This window comes from Marasmius oreades, chromosome 3 (genome assembly GCF_018924745.1).
Source record: "Marasmius oreades isolate 03SP1 chromosome 3, whole genome shotgun sequence".
Taxonomy (NCBI): Eukaryota; Fungi; Basidiomycota; class Agaricomycetes; order Agaricales; family Marasmiaceae; genus Marasmius; species Marasmius oreades.
In genome coordinates this window covers 2,842,532-2,862,769 of record NC_057325.1, presented here as the reverse complement: position 1 = coordinate 2,862,769, position 20,238 = coordinate 2,842,532, and the positions used below count along the sequence as shown (strand labels likewise).

The following is a 20,238-nucleotide window of genomic DNA, read 5'->3' as shown; positions in this document are numbered from 1 at the left end:
TATAAAGTACTGTCCCATCCCCAACGATCGACAGGCAAGTTTTTCCCCCACCTCCGCTCCTTCATCGCCGGCCGGTCACTTTAGTAAGTGTCTCTTATGACCACCACGTTCTCCTCCAGGCTAATGTTTGATGTTCCAGTCATGGCTCGAACTCGGACCATTGGTCATAGAAATCCTTGAAGTGTTAGGAGTACGCGAGTGCACGATGATAAAGCGAGTTATACCAACACCGGAAGTATGGTAGCTGTACAAGTTCTTCCTAAATATTCACCTCATCTCTCTCTGAGAAAGAGAAACGTGGAGGGTGAAAAAACTACGGAAAGCCCTGACTGGCGTATCCCCTAGATAGAACAACCTTCTTCAAAAAAATTTTTTTTGTTCCGTCCTACTGTCTTGCTTGCACCCGCTTTACACCAGAACATATCACTTTTCAAGTCTTCGTAAATCTCGCTGGGGTCTTCTTTTAACGTACTTGTCTATGCATCATCTTTTTCAGCTTAATCTCGTCAGGATCTATCGGTGCCTTTTACCACTTGGTCTTCTGCGTCCATTCTACGCTGCTTATGAACACACGCCCTAAAAATTCCCTGTAGTTCCGGTGATACACCTCTTCGTCCAGCAAAGGATGATCTACATCGATCGTATCGGTGTTGCCCCTTTTTCAGACGCAGTTCTTAGACTGAAGATCGCTGATATCAGTGCAAAGTTCAATAACCTGTTTCAACGCACTAACCTGTAATCATCCCCGTTCTGCGTTATATATCTCACCCATGGTAATGCTTGGTATCCGCTCTTCTCCACAATTTTGAGATATCGGACCTAGAACACAGACTTAGCCGGGCCAAAAGAATGGTATTTAATACGGTAATGCAGACCTGTATTCCTGATACTGTAAAGTAAGGAATTTCGAACTTGACTGTAATAGGTGCCCGTGTCTGAGGTTCAGATTCTAACGCTTAAAATGAGTTTCGAACTTCGTTTCAAATTATCCACAAAGAACCCTCACCGTTTTTCACGCTCGGCAGTCCGAAATGCGCCCTCATCAAGAACTCTCTTCCACCTCCTAGAGACTTGATCTTCCATACAAACGCCGACTTATCCGGGGCATATTGTACAGATCCCGTCGATGCCTTGGTACCAACCAGCGTTGTGAGCAATTGCTTCAGTATAAATGCTCACCCAACTCACCCTAAATTTGGGACTATCGGCGTCGTCAGGGACGGGCACGTAGATTTCTACATTGTTCGCCTGGGAACGACGTTTGAATTGGGCTATCACTTTGACCATGTATTCAACCTGGTAAGAGACACATTAGTATCCGGAGGCCCTAATCAGAAGAAGTTGCTCACTCGTGATCCCCGATGTGACTCGACTGCAGCTTCTACCCATATGAGCGGCTTGACAGCTTGCGAGAGACCTGGACAGTACATTGTCAAGAGCGTTAGTGCGCAGATAAACATCAGGTGGCAAAAGAACCAACGGTAGCTCATTAGCTCGAACTCGCCATCGGGCGGAATGAACGAGATAGTTCGGTCGTTCTCAAACCGAGAGAGTCGGACGCATTGATGGAACTTGACGTCTTCCATTTCGATCGACTTCCCCCGGGCAGCTGGGTTTCATCGTTGTCACTAAAATGCCTGATCGAAATAAATAGCGTATTCCACCTACTTCTTCCTGTGCTCTCAAACATGACTTTGTCATTTAAACCGAGGCGAAGTTCAGGCATTCCAGATAGGTAACATTTCATTTTGACGGCTCCGAGAATTTCAGAGCGTATGACTGATCCCGAAGCGTTGACCTGTATTTCGGTTGATATAATGACCAACCAGAAGAGGGAAAAGGCTAAGCAACTCACAAGCATATTCACACTCTCAATAACATCCAAAAACACCTCGTTCTTCCGGTACCGTATACCTTCTGTTCTCCACGAAACTGCATTTGTGACTGCCATTGGCGGTCGAACCTGAACTTCGAGTTTATGTGATTCTTGTGTGATGTATCTGCTCGAGTGGAAAGTTGGTTGGCAATGAGGATGGAAGATCGCGTCGATGGCAGCTCACTCTTGTAGAATCTTACTCTCAGTCGTTTGAGGGTATCCAAAGTCCATCATCTCGTCCATTAGTTCATAAATGATTACGAAGTTGTCTCGAATCGATTCTTCTTCCAACTCTTTGAAGTATTCCACCTACACGAGGCCAAAATCGACATCAGCTGATCGTTTTGGCTGCATTTCAACATAGACATACCAGCACTTGACTTAGACGATGTAAAAAGATGATAGTCTCCGCCGCATTCGAGTTCCTTCTTGAAAGGGCTAGTACTGAAAAGCAAATTGTTGGTGTTATCGGGGTAGAAAACACTCTTGGAACCTACAGTACAAGTTTGAATGTCTTATATGCATGAAATTCACACCTTCTCTCGAGAAACACGGGGTCACTTGGTGACCTTCCTCCTCGATGTCAAGAACGATGGGCAGAAATTTTTCAATGTAGGTCGGAGGAACATCGTCTCGGTATGATCTTTGGATGAGAGGTTTGCCTTTGAGATCGAGGATGGCAATTAAAGAGGCCATCCTAAGTTATGGGAGGTCGCGGTGTGAGCGTAGGACGCGAAGCTGTATATAACTTCGCAATACTGCCTTCCCGCCGTCGTTCTTGGTGCTGCGAATTTGTTGACACAAATTTCGTCGAGAATCAACTTGAAACTCGTCGACGTTACGTATGTGCTCAAGCCTTCGGTGGCTGTGAGATAGCCAAATAAACAGTGTCGCCTCATTACAACTGCTACAGCTGCTCCTATCTCGTCGATTTACGCCTGTCTCCTGTCTTTTTCCCTCTCCCAGCTCACGACCAAGAAAAACAAATCTGAAAGAAAGTGTTCATAGTGAATTGTGCTACTACTGCCAGTTACAACGACAACGACCTGTCTCTAAATGCCCGCCACGGTCATTGAGAATAAACACGCGCCCCAACATTTGTGTCGTAACACGCACGACCTTCCTCTCCCTTCCCCTCGACGGAAGTCGTCTCAGCATTCTACAATGGCACAGCTAGGGCTGAGCCAGAGATCAACGCCCAGCGTCAAGAGTAGCGTCAGCCCTGGTCCAACATCACCTCCGTCCTACAAACGTAAAAGGTCGCTCTCGTCTGAACCTCGAGGAGTGCAAAACATCACTCGAAAAGTGATAAAAAAGCTCGAGGAGCTCAGTGGGCACTCAGATGAGATAGAAGAAAACGAGAGTGATAGGAGCGATGACAAGGACGCTGAAGGAGAGGAACGAGAGGAGGTTGTTAACGAGTTGTTGGCGGAAAGTGTTGGGACTTTATTAGAAAATGCGTCAGAGGTAAAAGTCGTCGTTATCGACAGTCCAGCTTCTGCTTCAAAAAGAGTAGACTGGGAAATCCCGAGAAAAGCGCTTCATTCTTCCATCGGCACGTCTCCTTCTCTCCTTCTCCCTCTCAGTTCCTGATGTCTACACTCTTTCAGGTTTCTTTACCATCTATCTTTATATTTCCCAGGGTAACCCAAACACAGTCGTCTACGTTCTTTGGTCTGCGTTATTGGTTATTGCCCCCATCGACTTCATCCGGTTACGTTTCCCGCGGTTCGAGCGCCTGTATGAGAGGTGTGTCGGTTTTTTGATGAGAGAGAGCGAAAAGGCATGTTTTATTTTCATACAGTTCAAATTGCTTGACTCATCAGTTTCCGAAGAAAACAACAAATGGTGTAATATGGTACATTCTCGGTGTCAATTTCGCCCTCACGTTCTATCCTCTTGACGTGGCCACAGTCGCAATCCTCATGTCAGTCTTCTTCGTCAAAGCTTATTAGTTATACTGAATACTTCTACCTAGTCTTTCTTGGGCCGATACTGCTGCGTCCACTATTGGCCGCTTATGGGGACATCTAACTCCGAGGTTACCGTCGCATATACCCCTCATACCCCTTTTCCCCGATAGTCCTCTTCTTCGTTTACCTCTGGCACCCCGAAAGTCACTAGCTGGTTTCATTGCAGCTTTCGTAACTGGATCTGCAATAGCTGCCGGATTCTGGGGATGGATGGCTCCAATGCGAAACAACACAGGAGATATCTCATGGTGGTTCAATGGGGGGATTGAAGGAGGCTCGTTGACTAACGGATTTGGCGGCTGGCTTGGTCTAGGTCTTATCAGTGTTTTCGCGGGATATATAAGCGCTGTTGCAGAGGCCCTAGGTCTGTTTATACTCTGCTCGTCCGTGTGCTCTGTCAATATTAACAAGTGTTGTTGTCAGACCTAGGCTCGTTAGACGACAACCTTACATTGCCGATTATCTCCGGTGGAGGGCTCTTCGGTCTTTTCAAGTTCTTGGGAACTGTGTCCTCCTGGTTAGAAGCACCCCGTGCATGAAATTAAAGACTACTCCAAAAATTATTCTGCACTGATGTTTGCGACGAGCTACCCACATTCATCTATTTTTCTCAATTCACGTAAGACATTGGTTATCATGTTCTTTTCTTACATATCTTCCCTAGGTCCGTTGGTCATGAATCTTGATTCTTTATCGATCGTTTACCACCTTTTGCTTCATCTTACGCCGCTTGGATTTTTTTCACGATATCCGTCCTAATGATTGTGAAACGACTGGGTCTTTCCTCTCTCATTTTCTGATAATCCAGAGACAATTCTGCACATTATCATTATTGCCCGCTCAATTACAGTGCGAAGAGATTTCATCTGAAAATTGAAGTTGTCTCATGTGTGCCGTTCACTACTTACTACGCCACAAAATAAGTACAGTATGTGTACGAGCGTATAGTCGTTCTGACCGCCGTAAGAAATCCCTCTGTCTGAACCGAACCGAACCAAATATTACACGCATGGAATATACCGTTGCAGCTTAGCGTTGGCCGAGGGATCCTTCCCTCAGTAGCCGAAAAGATAGTTAAGACTGGCCCAAGCGCGAGCACGTCGCACTTGCTGCCCGGGCCACGCGACCCCTAGTCCTGTACTCATCGGCTCCCTACTTCCACTTCAAACTGGCTCCCTCTGGACTCAATGTCAACGTGTAAACCAGTATGCAGACATTTTAGGCATTCCACCTCCTCGCTAATTGAGAAATAGCAACACGATTGGTTGACGGCCACTCTGACCTTCGGCCTCTGCGTCGGACTCGTGATTTCATATGTTCCTCAGGTTGATTCTATTACCTTGCGACTTATCCAACATAATGTACTCATTTTACACGAAAGCATTATCGAATCATCCATAATGATTCGTCCGAGGGGCTCAGTCCATGGTATTTGCTTCTAGGAACTACAAGCGCTACCGCTGGGTTGCTCAACATGTATGTGGTCCGTGTCCATGGCTTTCAGGAAACTTTGACGGTTAATTCGTGTAGAGTGACTATGCAATGGGGAATTGTCAGGTGTTGTCGTGTTCTGGCGCGTTCCTCTTCTGGCTATGCAGAGAATGAAGGACTTATGCCTGGTTATTCAGAGTATCGGGAGTTGCATTGAGATGACTGCTGGAATTATTCAAGTTGGGTTGCAATGGAGTATGTTCACGCTCATGTACGTCAGAATGGATTCTGCATATCTCTATCAAGTTCAACGTCTTTCGACAGTTTTGTGCTCTACATGATATACTACCCGCCTCATCTTCGGTACCAGGGACGCACTGAACTCCACGACTCCAGACCCCCACTCGGATTAAGGAAGCCCAGGAAAACCCCAGAGTGGAGGACTTCAATTGCGCTTAGCTGGGTGGCTGGTGTGCACTTGTACGTCGAGCGATTTGGAAACATGTAGCACAGTTGAATGCTTTGCCTTACAGCTTCGTATCGGCCTGGACCACCTTATTTCTCTTACTCACATTCCCACCGGATATTGCTCCATCGCCTTCACCATCTCCTGAACCCATACCGTTACCATCTCCCGATTCACCCATATCGCTTTCAGTATCTCGATGGGCAACTTTCCTTGGGGTATCTTCGGCTGTATTCGCTGCGACTCAGTATATCCCTCAGATTGCTCATACCGCACGACACAAAGTCGTAGGGGCTCTGAGTATTCCGATGATGTGTATACAGACACCAGGAGCCGTGTTGATGGTACTGAGTATTGCACTAAGGTAAGTTCTTTTTTATCCTCTTCTACTCGCTTCTCTATACTCTTTTCCTCATCCCTTCTCGCTCCAGACCAAGCACCAACTGGACCTCGTGGATAACTTTCGCCGTTGCAGGTATCATGCAAGGCACCCTACTCTTATTGTGTATCTGCTGGAAATTCAGACAACATCGACTCCTCATTGACGATTTTGGCAATCCACTACCCGAAAATCCGCTTTACGACTCACCTAGGTCGACTCCCATCCTCGGTCCGAGCGGATTACCGTCCTCGCTCGTGGCCTCTCATCCAGCGGCGGACGTGGATGTTCCAGGGCTTGTCGTTGACAGCGATTCGGAGCGCGAGAACGATGATAGTGAAACTACCAAGAGGAGAGCTATGACAGTCGCTCTCGCGAATGCTCTAGAGTCTGCTGTCGAAAGTGATGTGAGGAGTGATGGGGTAAGAGTGGTGAGGGAAATTCCTATTGATGTTGACGAAGCTGGTAGGGAAGAACGAACGCCGCTTTTGGGCAACGGAAGGAGAATGAGGAGAAGCACTTATGATGCTGGAAATGAGCCTGCCGACCGACAAGGTGAAGGTGGCTGGTTTGGCTGGGGGAAACGATAACCTTTTGAACCTGATCAGTCTTCAGTGCTTTACATGATATTTTTCCTACAGATTTATCATAATACAAACGAATAGATTCCGTGATGACTGGACTCCGTCGCGTACATCATACCATAATATCTCACTTTCAGCATATATCATAACTTTCCAAATACGTGTTGTTCGTTCAATTTCTCGACCAATCGTAAGATGACATTGATTTGTTCGATGACGATGGGTATATCGAGCTTGCTCCATCCGCCATCCACCATCGCTGTCCATAAATAGTCGGGTTGAGGGATTATGCTTGTTAACAGAAATGTCAGCTTATTTTTGTCTTGTCGGGGAGAAACTTGTCGTAGAATAGCATACCCAATGGTTGGAATATTAGTATGGCCGAATTGCGCGATTCCTCCGACTCCAAACCTACGAACCTGTCAATCCAACGCAAAAGGCAAATACAAGTATCTACTAACCATCTCGCAAGTTTACCTTGAACTAGCTGAGGAGCTAACAATGCCATCCTTAACTGGCTCGATGTCCCTTCAAACGAGTCAATATATAGTTGTTGAAGGAGGTCGCTATGATTCGTATCATTCCTGGAAAGAAAGGTAAGAAATTGAAAGTGACATAGGTTTCATTTGAGATTGACAACTCACGCCAGGCTCCACATAGGCTCAAGTTTGCCATGCGAACGATAAACAGGCTTCCCATCTTGGATTTCATCTTTCCACTCGATAGCACCGAAATGTTCGCATGAGATCACAGCCTTTGCGTTTTGTGCGATGGAGGGCACTTGGTCTTTCCAGAGAGATTCGTTGAGATGGCCACCAGACATGTGCCCAGTTGTGATTACGAAGCTGCGTGGAGAGGGTTTAATCTTTTACAAACCCTACAAGCTTTAGCTGAATGATACCGACTCGACGTTAATGTCCAATCCCTTAGGGGCGAGAGCTTCCGCCATGGCCAACAACAGAATGGGCCCTGTGTAAAGGCGGGTTAGGGAGTCGCGCGAGAAACGACAGACGGAATGCACCATTCTCTTCAATAATTGACGGCCCGTCGCCTATGGTACAAAAATCAGCCCAAGGTATATAAGAGCATACTATGAGATAACGGACCGTGTGTATAGAGCACAATTGTGTCATTCGTATTTCCTTTTCCTTTCAAATGCCCAATGATCGTTGAAGAGTTCGCCCGGAAACTGGGAGCATCGAGTACGACAGTCGCGCTCTCGACTTGACCAGATTTCACGAGTTCTCGAATGAGTTCACCGGTGGAGTTACCCACGTAGAGCGTAGGTACTTGAAAGAGATTACCGTCTCCAGGCGCACCGTCATTTGGTAGATATTGGAGAGCTGCGTTCTCATCAGATGTGTGTACCCAAGACGCAATAGCAGCGGCTACGCCTTTTGCCTTGAGGCTTTTCCAGTTCAGAGTTTTGGAAGATTGCCAGTGTGGGTTCGTTAAATTACCCAACTAAGAAACGAGCCTTATATTGACTTTCACTAAACAGATATGAGGGACTTACCTCGGGTATCTCCGTCGGGGGAATACCTCGCGAGGTCCTGTATTTGAAAGTCATTTAGAACAAACATTTCAGAACACGGAAGTCAAGCCTTGCTATCGCACCCAAGCAAATGATACTCAGGTTCAGAATAATTCCTAGTTGGACTAGGATCGTCGAAGAACAGTACCGTGCCCTCCGTAATTCCGTTCAAATCCAAAGATGTTGCGTTGGCATCGCGATCGAGATTATCGATTATTCCAAAACTCCCGGCATCATGGACGGGTCCTGTTACTCCGGCCAAACCGCTATCACCACTGTATGGCCAGAATCCTGTCGTTGGAAGACCGAGAATAGTACCGTTCGTGAGTTTCAGAGATAATGACCACCATCGAGCATCCCAACTTGAAGGAAAGTAAGAGCAGATCTGGGATGGCAAACATCCGTGCATACCGAGAGAACTCATATGTGAGAGTTTTCACGTCAAGGCCAGTGTTATTCATAGATCCTGCGACTAATTCGGTAAGCACGTTCTGGTTATCGTTCCCCGCTTTATTTCAATGGATCGGCCTTCAGTAAGAGATTTCGTGCATGCTACTGAAGAGGAACTTACTCCATCGTGGTCCACGCAAGTTGGTCTGAAATAGACGATCTTCAAGAAGCCGTTCTTGTTGCTGTGTCAAAGAAAAACTACCCCCCGCGTATACGAGCGGGAGGGAGGAAAGAAGTATCTGGATGAACATGATGGCGGTATGATTTCCTCAGAGCGTCCTTTTAGCTTCCGTAGAAAGCCACCTTTACTGCCCTGTGTCAAGTGGTCAGAGGACAAAGGCGGCTGATGTATCAGATCGTGCCAAAGTGTGCTGCTGCCAACAGGCTTCACCACGATGTAGCCCTGACCTTCCCGATGGCATGTGAGCACCATTCGTTCGTCGGGTCGGCTGGCGTGGGTTGGGGTGCTCAAGTAGCGATGCCGAGACTGTTCGCTTTGCAGAACGGACAGCCAAAATAGGAATAACTTACGCAATGCTCGCTTGCGTCTCTCGTGCCATTCCAGAGTTGAAACGTTGAACGTTGGAACGTTGAGCGCCTACAATAACCTCTCGGGCTCGGTCTCTTCCCGACCAGTTGTCAGATGTTCATGGAGGTGAACAATATCACTACGGTGCAAAAGGGATCACAATTAACGGAGAAAGGAAAAAAAGGGTGAAGTTCGTGTGGGACCAAGTATAAATTGTGCCGGAATTGCCGCCGGGAGCGCTCGACCATTTTGCCCTAGACTGTAGATAGCCTACCCAGCCATGTCAGAGATAGTCCTATGCCAGATGTTGACGAAGCTGGCAGAGAAGAACGAACGCCGCTTTTGGGTGAAGAATGAGGAGAAGCACTGACGCTGGAAATGAGCCTGCCAACCGACAAGTTGGGAAATATGAACCTGACCGGTCTTCAGTGCTTTACATGTTATTTTCCTACAGATAGCTCATCATAATATAATGATTAGAGTCCATAATGACTGGAGTCCGTCGCGTACACGACAACATGATATCTCACTTTCAGCATATATCATAACTTTCCAAATACGTGTTGTTCATTCAATTTCTCGACCAATCGTAGGATGACATTGATTTGTTCGATGGCGATGGGTATGTTGAGCTTGCTCCATCCGCCATCCACCATCGCTGCCCATATATAGTCGGGTTGAGGGATTATACTTGTTGACAATGATATCAGCTTATTTTTGTCTTGTCGGGGAGAAACTTGTCGTAGAATAGCGTACCCAATGGTTGGAATATTAGTATGGCCGAATTGCGCGATTCCTCCGACTCCAAACCTACGAACCTGTCAATCCAACGCAAAAGGCAAATACAAGTATCTACTAACCATCTCGCAAGTTTACCTTGAACTAGCTGAGGAGCTAACAATGCCATCCTTAACTGGCTCGACGTCCCTTCAAACGAGTCAATATATAGCTGATGAAGGAGGTTGCTATGATTTGTATCGTTCCTGTAGAAAAGAAGCTAAGAATCGAGGGTGACATAGATTTCATTTGAGATTGACAACTCACGCCATGCTCCACATAGGCTCAAGTTTGCCATGTGAACGATAAACAGGCTTCCCATCTTGGATTTCATCTTTCCACTCGATAGCACCGAAATGTTCGCATGAGATCACAGCCTTTGCGTTTTGTGCGATGGAGGGCACTTGGTCTTTCCAGAGAGATTCGTTGAGATGGCCACCAGACGTGTGCCCGGTTGTGATCACGAAGCTTCGTGGGGAAGGTTTAGTTTACAACACCTACAAGCTTTAGCTGAATGATACCGACTCGACGTTAATGTCCAATTCCTTAGGGGCGAGAGCTTCCGCCATAGCCAACAACAGAATGGGCCCTGTGTAAAGCGCGGGTTAAGCAGAAGGGCTTCGCGGAGGAAACAACGGGCGGAATGTACCATTTTCTTCGATGATTGATGGCCCATCGCCTATGGTTTAGAAATCAGCCCAAGATATATAAGAGCACGCCATAAGGTAACGGACTGTGTGTGTAGAGCACAATAGTATCATTCGTATTTCCTTTTCCTTTCAAATGACCGATGATCGTTGAAGAATTTGCCCGTAAATTGGGAGCATCGAGTACGACAGTCGCGCTCTCGACTTGGCCAGATTTTACGAGTTCTCGAATGAGTTCACCGGTGGAGTTACCCACGTAGAGTGTAGGTACTTGAAAGGTGTTACCATCTCCACGCGCACCGTCATCTGGTAGATATTGGAGAGCTGCGTTCTCATCAGATGTGTGTACCCAAGACGCAATAGCAGCAGCTACGCCTTTTGCCTTGAGGCTTTTCCAGTTCAGAGTTTTGGAAGATTGCCAGTGTGGGTTCGTTAAATTACCCAACTGAAACCGAGTATAGTGACTTTCACTAAACAGATATGAGACTTACCTCAGGTATCCTCGTCGGGGGAATACCTCGGGAGGTCCTGTATTTGAAAGTCATTTAGAACAAACATTTCAGAACACGGAAGTCAAGCCTTGCTATCGTACCCAAGTAAACGATACTCAGGTTCAGAATAGTTCCTAGTTGGACTAGGATCGTCGAAGAACAGTACCGTGCCCTCCGTAATTCCGTTCAAATCCAAAGATGCACGGTTGCCTCTGCGAGCGAGATTGTCGATTATTCCAAAACTCCCGGCATCATGGACCGGCCCTGTTACTCCGGCCAAACCGCTATCACCACTGTATGGCCAGAATCCTGCCGTTGGAAGACCGAGAATAGTACCGTTCGTGAGTTTCAGAGATAACGACCACCATCGAGCATCCCAACTTAAAGGAAAATCAGAGGAGATCTGGGATAGCAAACATCCATGCATACCGAGAGAACTCATATGTGAGCGTTTTCACGTCAAGGCCCGCATTATTCATAGATCCTGCGACTAGTTCGGTAAGCACGTTCTGGTTATCGTTCCCCGCTTATTTCAATGAATCGACCGTTGAGATTTGGTGTATGTTACTGAAGAGGAACTGAGGAACTTACTCCATCGTGGTCCACGCAAGTTGGTCTGGAATAGACGATCTTCAAGAAGCCGTTCTTGTTGCTGTGTCAAAGAAAAACTACCCCCCGCGTATACGAGCGGGAGGAAGGAAAGAAGTATTTGGATGAACAACATGATGGCAGCATGATTTCCTCAGAGCGTCCTTTTAGCTTCCGTAGAAAGCCACTTTTACTGCCCCGAGTTAAGTGGTCAAAGGACAAGGACGGCTGTTAACATGTTTATCAAAATCATGCCAAAATGTGCAACTCTCGCCAGCAGGCTTCGTCATCTTGATGTAGCCTGGCCTCCCGATGGCAGGTGAGCACCGTTTGTTCGTCGGGTCGGTTGAAGTGCTTGAGTAGCGATTTCGTTATGAACACTGTTCGCTTTGCAGAACGACTTCTGACAGTGACAGCCAAAATAAAGATAAATTACGCAGTTCTCGCTTGCGTCTCTTGTGAGCTCTGCTGGAGCACTCCAGGGTTGAAAGCCTACAACGGCCTCTCGAGCTCGATCGCTTCTCGACGGTTCAGATGACAGATATGGTGTTTCGGCTCGTAGGACACGTTATTATATCACCTCATTACCAATCCCTGTAAAGAATCTGGAAATTTTGCTTATGGTCTGAGATGGCGACTTCAGGTAGGCTTACCTCCGTAATCTGGAACTCAGGGAGGTTTGTTATTTATAGGGATCCTCTTGGGCAAAAGCCCACTTCTGGTTGAAGTTTTCTGGCCGACTCCCGAGGCGGTCGTTCAGGGAGGCGAACAATATCACGATGCCAAAGAGATGATTATGACAATAGAGAAGAAAGAAAGGAGAAAAGGGTAAGATGTCAAAGCTTCCTGTGGGAATAAATTATGCCGGAATTGCCGCCCGGGGTTGTTACCTCGACCTGCGCTAGACTGCAGCCTACAAGGACCCCTGTTAATACCCCAAAATGCCTGAGGCCGGATACCCCGATTTTATCCGGATCCCAAAAAGGAAATCGTTATCCGGACCCCACCTCAGGCATCGTCTAGGGCTTGTTTTTATCCGGACCAGTACTTAGGCATCTACCTATATAGTATTTTTTTTTGTTTATAATGTAAATATGAAAAAAAACCCATTTTCCTTCAAACTCTAACCTTATTCCTCCTCTGACTCGTCCGATACAACTGTTGCGGCCGCTTGTCGACCCTTTGAACCCCTTTTTGGTGGTGACAACGTGGTAATGATATTTTCCTTCCCATCGCGAAGCTTGCAAAATGTTGACCAATCGTTCTCAGAGACTTTGATTCCACCGTGATGGACCTGCGCAGGAGTATCAAGTATGCAGAGAAAGAACGAGGAAGGGAGGAGTGCAAATTTCTTCGCTCGGAGACGAAGAAATTCAAGTGAATTGTGTATAGCTCGGAAAAGGCCTCGTGTGCCAATCCACTCATCGTAGAGTTGGACCACAAGGTACGAAACCGCCGAGATATTAGAAGACTCGGTTCTGAACTCATGTTTGCCGTTTTTACCTCCGCCCTTGCAATAGATCGCTAGCACTGAAACTCGTATTAGCAGCTGTACTACGAATGAATTTGAATGTGTGGAGAAGAGCATACCTTGACATAGTACAACGGTCTTATCAACGAAGGCATATCCATATCCTGACCCTTTTTTTGCCGAGGTGGTCAATGGCGTCTCGGGGCTTACACCAGCGTCACCTAACCGTAGTGACTTCGGGAGTTTTGCCACTTTTTTTGCCCATACATCTTTACGTGCGGCGAGTTTCTGGTAGAATGAAAGGTTGTCAAAAAGATATCACAGTTGTTATTAGATTCTCAACTGAATCAACTGACTTTCTTTGCGACTGCAGTGGCGGACAATGCAGCATTTGCAGAATTTCCTGCCATTGGACCATTCGCCTTCTCTCCATCAACGACACCATTTCTGCCACCCGGAGCTGGATCACGAGCTGTCCAGCGAAGTTTTCGTTCGACCCCCGTCCCAACTCCCACAACTTCCTGCTCGCTGCAGATTAGCTCCAACTCGCGCATGATCTTTTGACGCTGCGAAAGTTCCCTTTTCTTCTCCTCTTTGCTACCGGAGACATTTTCCTTATCTGTCTTACCAGTGACACCTCGCCCTCCCGTCTTTGCCTGCTCTGTCTGGTGCTCGAAGCGTTGCTTGACCAACTCGCTGAAGTCAGCTGCAGAGAAATCCGGTGCCGATGTCGTTGTTCTTTCAAAAAAATTCGAAGGTTTGGTGTTACTTTCGTGATTTACTGTTGGGAGAGAATCTGCGAGGATCTTGCCTATGTATTCCCCATCGTCAGAGAGTGCCTCTGTTACTCCTTCGTTGCTGAGCTCCGGAAGAGAATTTCTGGTAGCAGACGTGACATTAGTGAACCGTGACCTGGAAAAAGACAAAACAGAAACAAAGAACATACAATCTCATGTGCTGGTCAAGGTATTCAGCGATAGCGGCATAGCGTAGAGCCATGAGGCGGTGGTCTTCAGTTGGAGAGAGGTCAAGATCTCGGTCAAACTCATCAAGAGCATCTTGAATATTCGAGAATTTACGATTGTACCAATCCGAGTCCCCAACTAGAATATCTTCCCTTGAGTCCTCTGAGTCCTCTGAATCCTGTGAGTTCTGAGTATTTGGAGTGTTTTCAGAATACCATGATAGGACATGCGGTAATGAGGTAAAGCTGTTCTCTTGAGTGTGGATGTCTGCTGCAGTTGCGCCGAGCACTGTCCAAAGATTCTCCGCGTCCCCATAAGCCAGAACAGACTCCTCGTTTATCTCATCATCTGATGGGATCAGACGTTGTTTTCGCAAGTCCATGCCACGACAATCCAAGTCAGTGTGGCTGTAGCCACTGACGGTCTCCTTCCCATCACTAAAACGACTTGCAAGGGCCTCTTCACGTAGTCCAATGAAAAGTTTTGGAACCATTTCAAAAAATTGGACCATCATAAAATCCTTTACTAGCCGACGACACTTCCCGAATACTCGTTCACAGGGTCCAGACCCAATTCTCCAGGGAAGGAATGGGCGTTGGCCTTTGACATGATCACGATAAATGATGACTGACTCCAGAAATCCATGAACAAGAGTATTGATGATATCAATCGCCTCATGCGAAATGCAATGCTTTTTCAGTGGATATTTGGTGGCTTGTAGAAATTGAATCCATATCTCGAGGAAATAATAGGCACGAAGAACCATTCGGACTCTGGTGTGAATATCAATCAACCGGCTTTCATATGCATCAACCAGCTCTCCAAACACAAACAGATAGATAATAAGACCAACAAGGGAGGGTGAGTGTTTGGTAAGCCACTCTAAGGTTGCTCCGGAGGTTAATCTTGTGGCGGCAGCATCATCCTGTTTATCGTAACGATCCCAGTCTCGCCGGAATATAGGGCCGTCATTCAGGTAGATGTCCCGCACCTGAGAATACAGGGCAACGTCATTTGGGAACGTGAGACATTTCGAGCCACTGAAAAGATTGTTACGGATAGTCTTAAGACCGTGTTTCGAATCTTGTACAAAAGCAATGGGGTGACCATCATAGAAGTGAATGGTGACCTCAAGGTCCCGCTTATTACCACAAGGACCAGGATGGTGTATACCGACAGTCTTCGTCGTTGTCGCCTTGGTGTGCAAATTTCTCTGTACAGCACGTTCTGTTGCCGCACCATCACATGCATATGACCGAACATTAATCCCGTGTCTCAAAAGACCGGAAATAATCTCCCATGAATATTCAGTGAGAGTGGCAGCGTTGAGATTTCCAGGTATTGCCTTAGCAGCAAGTACAATCGTGGGAACTCCAGGTAGTGGTATCTGAAGACACCATAAACGGAGCTAGAAAAAAATTTAGGTGACTTGGTTTAATCGACGGATTGTCCATGTGTACCTTGGTGGCCTTCACAATGACCCCCTCCTTGACTATGTCTCTAAACTCATCGGGACCACCTAATATGAGAGGCTTTCCGACCGCACCAATAACATAGTAGCAATCATTTGGCTTGTCGTAGTATGGGCGAAGTGCCGGCAGTAATTTGGTGTCGTCACAGCTAAGTGCCACTGGACCATTATAAGCCATGACACTGAGGTAATGTGCAGCTCGGACAAATGTCTCTTCCTCGATGTCAAGAGGAAACGATGGTTCCTTTGACCGGAGCTGTCTAAAGTAGTATGTATCAGCTTCTGACTCGGAACTTGAAAAAAGGACCTACTGTAGCGCTCTGACTGTAGGTAGCGGCATGTATTCCCGGAGAAATTGGTAGGCTACAGTACTATGCATCTGGACCATATGAGCGATTTGAATTAGATCGGGGGCATGGCGGAAATTCTGTAAGCCAACACCGCGTTCCGCTTTGCTTCGTTTGACCAACATAGCTTGGAGCAGTGAGCCGAAGAATTCATCCCCTCTATTCCCACTGTGCTTCCCTTCCAAGACTTCGGTAACATATATTGCGCACACTGTGGTTGAAGAATTCTAGATTACAGTTTGAATACCATCAAGAATGCAGTACAACAACTATTAAACTAACCTCGGATTGAATCAATTTCTCGAGACCTTTTGCTCGAGCATAAATACTACCAAGGTTCTTATTCTGATATTCGTGGTTCAAATACTTGTAATTCTTGTCTAATGGCCTGGCAATAGAAATGGCATTTTTGAAAACTTTGAGTCGGCTGACGGCGAAACAAGATGCACAAGCTGGCGCTGAGTTTGAGGGGGAGGAGGGGTCAACAAGCGCAACTTTCGTGCAATTAGAAGAATATATGCAGTAACGTTGACGGTCGATCTTCCAGACCTGTGATAGTCGTTGGAGATGTTTGACGCGCTGCTTGCGTTCTGATGAGAGATACCTATACCTCTTTCCATAGATGTCTACGGAAATGGTATTGACTGAGCGTGCCCCACCACCTTCCGCACCTGTACGATCGATGTACATGTCAATGAGTGGATTTTGACCACTTGTGAGACCACCGCATGGGACTTCGACTAGTTTTCGAGTAGTATGGCGTGTGGGAACTGAGGCGAATTGACCTTGAGACGTGGATGGCTGAAAAAAGTTGGTGAGGCGGTACATCTCTGCGCCGTCGTTCTGATTTTTCTTCCCCTTCAAAGCCGGACATGTTTTGAGGTGTGTTTTGTAGTTTCCTGTGTTGAATGGGTCCTTCATGGTTAACTCGCGCCCGCACTTGACATGCCGAACATGCATGGCATCCAACACCTCAGAGCTCGAGCACAACTGAAGAATTCTAGTTCGAAACTGTTTCAGCCGAACTACATTGGTGCTATCGATGGGCGAGAAATGTTGAGGATCACTGTGGTAGAGTTCTCGTTGTGATCGAGACCAAGTGGCTGATTTGGATGAACCAGGTGGGCGTAGAGAACGAATAAAATCGATTTCATAAGGTTCAAACTCCTCTCCATCTGACGCAGCATCGGAAGAATAGTCTTCGTTGTTGTCGCTGGTTGCGGAAAGAGGCGGGTCGAGTGTGACTACTGTGACATAGTCGTCACAATCCAAGCACACCTTCTTTGATGGAGGCGACGATGGCGACGATGATGCTACCTCCTCTATCCCTCTTTTTCTCTCTCCTGCCCCTTTCGAATCAAACATAGGTGAAACATCGAGCTGTACAAAACAATCCAAGTCATCCACACTTGTTTTCGACGACGGTTCTGCTGCGTCGGTTACCACTGGTTTCGTGAGCTCTGTTAGCGGCTGAGGTTCGATATGAAGGTCTGTAATCGGGGAAGGGAGTCGAGATGGAGAATTGAAGCCTGGGTGGTTCTTTAGGTGCGTTGTCAGTACAGTCCCTCTGCGACAACGGTCACACTCACCGAGGCAATGTGGGCTTTGCATAAAACATTAAACCAGTTGACTCGGTCCCAGACCTTCCTCGATAAGGTCCATAATGGTTCACCGAGTGCTCTATGAGCAATAGTGTTGACGGCCAGCAAGCCGCACACGATGTAATCGTCCTGCCGCCCATGTTCAAGACTGTCGCCAACGATCTCGAAACATCCACCAAATTGATTGTCCAACCACCACTTCAACTTCTTCAAGACATTCTTTGGAGGCTGAATACCTTCGTGCGCAAGAGAATCCCCTGACAGAACAGGCGTTAAGGCAAGCGATGCAACAGTAGATGGTAGTGACTCACCGTAAGAAATATTTTTCTGAACAAAGTCAATCTGGAATGCTAACCAATGTTGTATCTCTTCGTTGAAGGCAGGAAAAACAAGGTAACGAGTCTTCAAGGCTTTGATCTGCATCGCTAGGTGTTTGAGATATTTGGTACGTGGCTCCAAGTGATCTCTTTCTTTCTGTGCACCATTCACATTGTGCATCAAAGCTCGATTAGCGATCATTAGCTCGCTGTCAACCAGTTCGTTATTCTCCAATCTTTCCATCAGTTGATGACACATCAGGTCAATCAATGTCCCATCTATCTTCAAGTCCGACACCAGCCGCGAAAACTGAAAGGTCGTGTCGTGTGTACCACTGCCGGGAAGATCCAAACTTTCATTCCATCCCAGTTGCCCCAGGTATTTTTGTGCTTCGAGTACAAAGAGCTGAGTTGCAGTAGGCCGACGCGCATGTTCTGATAACCACTGTGAGCACTGTCTCCATTTTCTTTGCTTTTCCACTGCTTTGTAAAACTCATGCCATGCTTCCACAGACCAAAGTGGGAAACGGTCACCGGGATACGACGGATTGGCGATGGATTGGATTCCATCAAGAATATTTTGCTCTAGCCAGCCGGGGGAGCGTAGTTTTTCGACGAGCTCCTTTGGTGGCAGGTCAAATGATGCAAGGGCTGTACCGTCGTTGTTCGGTGGTTCGGAGGAGACATAGCGGTCTGAATTGGGGAAGATGAGTGCCTGCGATGGCATTGGTAGCTTGTATGACATGAATATGGGAATAGGAAGGGAGTCGGACGGAAATAGGTTCTCCATTACTTTCATTGGTATCTTCAGCTCGTGTGCACAGTAAAGTCGAACGTAGCTGGGTAGTGTTTTCGTATCAAACCTTACTCCTCTTCCAATCCACTGCAGCTTCTCGAATCTCGCGAGCTCCTCGCATTCCTCGCCATCTGACAGTATGTCCATTATATTTGTGATCGTTATATCCATTTCGGGAGGGCGCGAAGTAATAGAAGCACGCGCTGTCAGTGGGTGAAAATCAGGAGGTGAAAATTTAAAATTTAACAAAGATTATTACGATAAGATATCGGCCAATGCGGACTGAGCCTACATGAGGGTACCCACTGTCTACCCTCCCCGTCCGGCGGTCACCGGTCACAGCTAGCCGTCTCACTTTTATCCGGACGGGGTCAGGCATAGGCCGGACCCCTTGTCTTTATCCGGAAAGCTGGACCAGGGATCGGCGAAATTTTGGCTTGTTTTATCCGGATGGGGGCCAGGGATTTCAAAATCCCCCCCCCAATTTTATCCGGAACCGGGTCAGGCATCTGGCCCTATTAACAGGGGTCCTAGCCTACACCAGAGACAGTGCTCATCTACATATCAAAATTCAATAAATGGCTGAAGGCTTCAGTCGAAACTTGAAGACCAACAAAAACAACTTACTTAACTCCCGGTGAGCTCAGCTGGAGCACAAACTTCCTGCAGCCCGCTTGGATATCAAGATACGCACAACTTCGTGGGCTTTGGAGGTGCCTGCTACCAGGCTTGAAAAGCTGAAGTTGAAGATCAGATCACCTTTTCTGTCAAGCTAATATTGTTGAGCTGTTTATTCGTGTAGCGTCACCGAGCGGGCTCTGATAATTTCGGAGAGTAGATCCGGTGTGCGCAGGACTGGCAGCAACGGAGGCCCCTCCGCAATCCATCACCGAAGCTACTCATTCCCCGTTCTGAAAGACCTTGCTAAACGCATTGCCCTGTGTCAATCCCGTATAACTACTTGCAATAACATACGGTGCGACATGTGTCATATTCAGACCGTCACCAAGGCTAACATATTCGAAGACATCGGTACCAGCCTCAGGTTCGAATAATTTGTACAATACTTACCATCCAAAGAACAAAGTACTTCAACTCTACTCATATACAGTTACGCCATTCTATACCGATGAAACCCAGTTCCTTAGTAGCCGCACAGGGCTGAACGTTGGCCTGTTAGAAAGCTTGCTTCCCGGCTTTCCGCTCCAGAATGCATGGTGTATTCGCAGGGCACGAATGTAATTGAGCTTGCCGTTCGCCGTAAGTCCTATTATCCGATTCGGGTGGGGTAAAGCTCGATCGGGTACTTTATAGGGCTATATGGTAACATAGACACACGCGCCAGCAAGCAAATTTCGAAGTGTGTTTATTTCTTTTTTTTCAATCGACGGCCAGTTTAACGAACCGGATTTCTCGACCAGAAACCGCCCATCCCCAAACACACCTTTTCTAAACGTTCTGGAACAGTCTGAACCTCGGTTAACATCAAGCATCTCCCGCTCCCTTACACCTCCTTATAGGTAGTCAACAAGTGTCTCGAGTGGC

General features: G+C 47.0%; 5 protein-coding genes across 6 annotated transcripts; 2 read left to right on the top strand and 3 right to left on the bottom strand.

Annotated features, from left to right (window-relative positions):
* Positions 1-187: 187 nt before the first annotated feature.
* AP1M1 (AP-1 complex subunit mu-1) lies at positions 188-2,733 on the bottom strand. Of its 2 annotated transcripts, XM_043150906.1 has the most exons (13): positions 2,374-2,733; positions 2,247-2,320; positions 2,061-2,185; positions 1,856-2,000; positions 1,669-1,798; positions 1,481-1,609; positions 1,350-1,417; positions 1,189-1,296; positions 1,007-1,130; positions 876-949; positions 734-819; positions 531-679; positions 188-476 (listed from the first exon to the last, which is right to left on the bottom strand). In XM_043150906.1, exons 1-12 carry the CDS (start codon positions 2,570-2,572, stop codon positions 631-633), a joined length of 1,311 nt encoding a protein of 436 aa, XP_043011996.1. In that variant the 5' UTR covers positions 2,573-2,733; the 3' UTR covers positions 188-476; positions 531-630. The 2 variants fall into 2 exon arrangements, with proteins under 2 accessions (XP_043011996.1, XP_043011997.1); XM_043150907.1 differs by having other exon boundaries at positions 188-679; positions 2,247-2,304; positions 2,413-2,733.
* A 24-nt stretch (positions 2,734-2,757) lies between these two features.
* E1B28_006263 (uncharacterized protein) lies at positions 2,758-4,766 on the top strand. The gene is made up of 5 exons (XM_043150905.1): positions 2,758-3,431; positions 3,487-3,659; positions 3,712-3,803; positions 3,855-4,213; positions 4,273-4,766. Exons 1-5 carry the CDS (start codon positions 2,933-2,935, stop codon positions 4,386-4,388), a joined length of 1,239 nt encoding a protein of 412 aa, XP_043011995.1. The 5' UTR covers positions 2,758-2,932; the 3' UTR covers positions 4,389-4,766.
* Positions 4,767-4,961: 195 nt separating this feature from the next.
* Positions 4,962-6,808, top strand: E1B28_006262 (uncharacterized protein). Its single transcript, XM_043150904.1, has 8 exons — positions 4,962-5,054; positions 5,103-5,174; positions 5,231-5,325; positions 5,380-5,422; positions 5,478-5,551; positions 5,605-5,760; positions 5,814-6,110; positions 6,178-6,808. The coding sequence occupies exons 1-8, from the start codon at positions 5,037-5,039 to the stop codon at positions 6,713-6,715; spliced, it is 1,293 nt and encodes a 430-aa protein (XP_043011994.1). The 5' UTR covers positions 4,962-5,036; the 3' UTR covers positions 6,716-6,808.
* A 44-nt stretch (positions 6,809-6,852) lies between these two features.
* E1B28_006261 (uncharacterized protein) lies at positions 6,853-8,944 on the bottom strand (the record flags this gene model as incomplete). The annotated part of the gene is made up of 11 exons (XM_043150903.1): positions 6,853-7,000; positions 7,067-7,120; positions 7,171-7,293; positions 7,354-7,554; positions 7,615-7,678; positions 7,731-7,760; positions 7,816-8,173; positions 8,226-8,262; positions 8,327-8,605; positions 8,655-8,751; positions 8,815-8,944. The coding sequence occupies 11 exons, from the start codon at positions 8,942-8,944 to the stop codon at positions 6,853-6,855; spliced, it is 1,521 nt and encodes a 506-aa protein (XP_043011993.1).
* Positions 8,945-12,854: 3,910 nt separating this feature from the next.
* On the bottom strand, positions 12,855-18,864 carry E1B28_006260 (uncharacterized protein; the record flags this gene model as incomplete). Its single annotated transcript, XM_043150902.1, has 9 exons — positions 12,855-13,255; positions 13,316-13,484; positions 13,553-14,075; positions 14,143-15,569; positions 15,622-15,892; positions 15,944-16,206; positions 16,262-17,518; positions 17,569-17,837; positions 17,892-18,864. The coding sequence occupies 9 exons, from the start codon at positions 18,862-18,864 to the stop codon at positions 12,855-12,857; spliced, it is 5,553 nt and encodes a 1,850-aa protein (XP_043011992.1).
* Positions 18,865-20,238: the final 1,374 nt, after the last annotated feature.

Coding starts and splice junctions, on each gene's coding strand:
- AP1M1 (XM_043150906.1), bottom strand. CDS start 2,572: ATGGCCTCTTTAATTGCCATCCTCGATCTCAAAGGCAAACCTCTCATC. Junction 2,321..2,373: donor AAGACATTCAAACTTGTACT/GTAGGTTCCAAG, acceptor TTTGCTTTTCAG/TACTAGCCCTTTCAAGAAGG. Junction 2,186..2,246: donor ATCGTCTAAGTCAAGTGCTG/GTATGTCTATGT, acceptor GGCCTCGTGTAG/GTGGAATACTTCAAAGAGTT.
- E1B28_006263 (XM_043150905.1), top strand. CDS start 2,933: ATGCCCGCCACGGTCATTGAGAATAAACACGCGCCCCAACATTTGTGT. Junction 3,804..3,854: donor GCCACAGTCGCAATCCTCAT/GTCAGTCTTCTT, acceptor ACTTCTACCTAG/TCTTTCTTGGGCCGATACTG. Junction 4,214..4,272: donor CGCTGTTGCAGAGGCCCTAG/GTCTGTTTATAC, acceptor TGTTGTTGTCAG/ACCTAGGCTCGTTAGACGAC.
- E1B28_006262 (XM_043150904.1), top strand. Junction 5,175..5,230: donor TGATTTCATATGTTCCTCAG/GTTGATTCTATT, acceptor TTTACACGAAAG/CATTATCGAATCATCCATAA. Junction 5,423..5,477: donor TCAGGTGTTGTCGTGTTCTG/GCGCGTTCCTCT, acceptor CTGGTTATTCAG/AGTATCGGGAGTTGCATTGA.